At 52.4% G+C, this 3,191-nt stretch overlaps 1 protein-coding gene across 1 annotated transcript in view; it reads left to right on the top strand.

Annotated features, from left to right (window-relative positions):
* Positions 1–891: 891 nt before the first annotated feature.
* ASB18 (ankyrin repeat and SOCS box containing 18) overlaps positions 892–3,191 on the top strand; it is a gene marked incomplete at its 5' end in the record, with an annotated part of 11,880 nt that continues 9,580 nt past the window's right edge. The window contains 2 exons of the mRNA XM_010143058.1: positions 892–1,036; positions 1,993–2,260. Coding sequence (XP_010141360.1) covers positions 892–1,036; positions 1,993–2,260 — 413 coding nt within the window. The remainder of the gene's footprint in view (positions 1,037–1,992; positions 2,261–3,191) is intronic.

A 3,191-nucleotide genomic window follows, 5' to 3' on the forward strand; every position in this document is an offset into this window, starting at 1 on the left:
CCGCTTTGATCACTTTTATTCCCCGGGGAGGTGGGGCAGGGAGTTGTGTCCCCCAGAGCCTCCAAGTCGCAAAATGCTGAGGTCTGTTCTATCCCCACCGCGAACTTCTCCCGTGACCTTGAGGAAAGGAGCCACAAGCCTCAGGACAGCTCCACTGGCATCCATCCTCTTTAGTTAAATGGCAGCAGAGGCTGGGCACTTTCTCTCTGCTATACAAGGCATTGGCGGGGAGAGCAGCTCAGAGCCCCAGGAGGGTTTGTACCCCGCTGGCCTTTGCTTTGCCTCCCTGCAGAGATGTGCCAGCCTGCATCATGTTGGGCACTAATATGAAGCCCAGAATTTTCCCATATAGCAACCACGAGACTGGAAACAGGTACGAGTGCCTTAAAGGAAAAAATACAGTGTTAGGCAGAGAAAAAAACCACTTCTCAGAGCTCAGAGTGCACGAATAAGGTTATATGGGGTTGGGCAGACAGAAGCTGACTAAATGTCTTTCTCTTTTTCCCCCCCTAAATACTTTTCTCCCAGCCTGAACACGCATGTCCCAAGCTGCTGCCTGTAATTAAACCGGCAATTTAATCCAGGAGGTGCTGCCACAACACAGCCCAGTGACCGTTTGACCCGCATTGTATCGCACACCCGTTATCATCTGACCCTGCAGGAGTTATAAATACAACGACTCTAGAGCCTTAACTGGATTATAATTAGACAATGAGCCCAGGAGGATGGAAACAATGAACTATAAAAGCCTGGCTATCCTCCCAGCTAGGACCAACACACATGGGAAGCACTGGAATGGGCGAGTTACTGGGACCTGTAACAGAAAAGCTACAGATTTCCCCCAAATCGGATTCAGAACATCCTCTAACGGTTCCCACTCCTGCCACCAAGTATCACACAGCCCTGGTCACGGGAGACCTGAGAAGCCTTGAGGTTCTGACTGACCGATACTATCAAGATGTCAACCTGGTTTTTGAGATCAGTACAAATGAGCTGGAGTGGCAGGCGAAAAGCCAAGCATCTTACGGACTCTCAGGTACTTTTCCTTTAAAGGCCAGGCCTGAAAAATTAAAAACCTGGGTACTTGCTAACCCTAAATAGGAGAGGTGCTGTGCATTTATGTGCCTCATGTTGTTTCTCTAGAGCTTGTTCCCGAGGTGGCTGGTTTCTGGTTGGTTGACTGTGATCAGCAGCTCTGGCCATAAACACTCAACAATGCTATTTTGTTATTTTCTTCTCTTCTGCACATACTAACCCTCCAGAAGGGCAGGGAATTGCAAAAAATGTGTGTCCACATCATTTTTTTTTTTTAGGTTAGGAAAGGGTGCTCTGCAGCTTAGGTATGCTTTCAAAATTCCCTATGCAGGGGCTCAGAAAGAGCAGACAACATCCTACCTAGGATGAAGATGATGCTCCCCGGGTAGAGGCATCTGGTGCCTCCCACCCTCAGATGCTTCCCACAGTCCCCGATGTTCACTGAGCACTGTGAATCCACTGATGGTCCCAGAGCTACCAGGAAATGCAATGCCTTGCTCCAGCTGAGACCAAACCAAGCACATCTCATGCCCAACCCTGCACCACCCTTGCAACATGCTCCCAACCTGATATGGGTGCCTTTGGATCCAGCCCAGTGCCAGCAAAAGCAATTTTTCCCTCCCCTGGAGCCAGGTGGGTAATTGGTGAGCTGCCGTTTAGCTCCTGGCAGCAAAGTCTTGCATACAGGGTCCTCTGTGCAGCTGGTTGCAGGCAGGTGTTAGAATCACAGAATAGTTTGGGTGGGAAGGGACCTTTAAGGGTCGTCTAGTCCAACCCCCCTGCACTGAGCAGGGACATCTTCAAACAGAGCAGGTTGCTCAGAGCCCCAAACAACCTGACCTGGAATGTTTCCAGGGATGGGGCTTCTACCACCTCTCTGGGCAGTTGGGTGGGAACATGCCGAAGTCCTGTCCCAAGTGCAAAACCCATGGGTACCCAATGCCTCCTCCCCCGCAGGGCTGTGGTCACTGGAGTACAAGCAGGAGCTGACCACCCCGCTGTGCCTCGCTGCCCGCCATGGTCACACCGCCTGCCTGCGCCATCTCCTCTACCGACGGGCTGACCCCAACCTGGCGCCGGGTGGACGTGGGCCCCTGCATGAAGCCTGCCTAGGTGGGCACGCCGACTGTGTCAAGCTGCTGCTGGAGCACAAGGCTGACCCAAACCTGCAGAGTGACGACGGCCTGGCCCCACTGCACCTCTGCACCACCCAAGACACTCTGGGGTAAGGAGAAAGTCCCCCCATCAGCATCCCTCCACTGACAACCTTGCTCCCTGACCCCTGCAAGCACCCGGTGCTTTTGCCTCTGTGGGGTGCAAAAAAGAGGCCACGGTCCCCAGGAAGGCTTCCCACATGCTCCCACATCTCCCGTCTGAGTCAGCAGCTACAGCAAGTTCAGCAGAGCCAAAAAGGGATATTTTTGTGCCAGGCACATTGCACAGCCCAGGTCTCTTTCCCATGGACAAGAGCAGCCCAGCCCACCTCTACGTGCTTCTCCTTCCTCCTCTTTTTTGATGATTTATCCTAAAAATCACTACATCCTGCACCCCCAGGAGATGCTCAGGGTGGGTCTGGTCATTGGGTACATCAGTCTTTCCAGCCTCCTGTGCTCCTCCGTCCACGCCAACCCCATCCGCAAGGAAGGTCGGTGCCTATCGGGGTATCTGCTCCTCCTGAAATCCCAGCCATAGGGCCCTAAGAAGGGATGGGCTCTGCAGGATGGGAGGCGATCCTCCCGTCTCATGCAAGCCACAGGTCCACCTTAGTTTAAGGTGGGGGGAGGGTAAGGTTTGGCCACACGCATCTGCTCCCTTCTCACCCTGGATCAGCATCAGCATCACACAGAGATGGGCACAAACATGACCTTTTAAAAATAAGCTTTTCATGCATGCACATATATCTCAGTAGGACTTTAAGTACCTGAATCGCTAGACGCTGGGAATTTGGATATTTTTTCTTTTTTTGTAAAGAGCACAGCCTCTTGAAATCCTAACAAAACTGCTCAGGGCAGTAGTGAATTTCATCACCCGCCAGCTTCAGTGAAAAGCCACCCCGGCTTCAATCCTGCCCTCTTTAGGCAGGCAACGAGCTTAACTAGAAGTAGGTGTTGAAGGCAAGATTCCCACTACGGATCCAATGTATCATGGGCCAGGTG

This window comes from Buceros rhinoceros, unplaced genomic scaffold, assembly GCF_000710305.1.
Source record: "Buceros rhinoceros silvestris isolate BGI_N320 unplaced genomic scaffold, ASM71030v1 scaffold40689, whole genome shotgun sequence".
In the NCBI taxonomy this organism is placed as follows: domain Eukaryota; kingdom Metazoa; phylum Chordata; class Aves; order Bucerotiformes; family Bucerotidae; genus Buceros; species Buceros rhinoceros.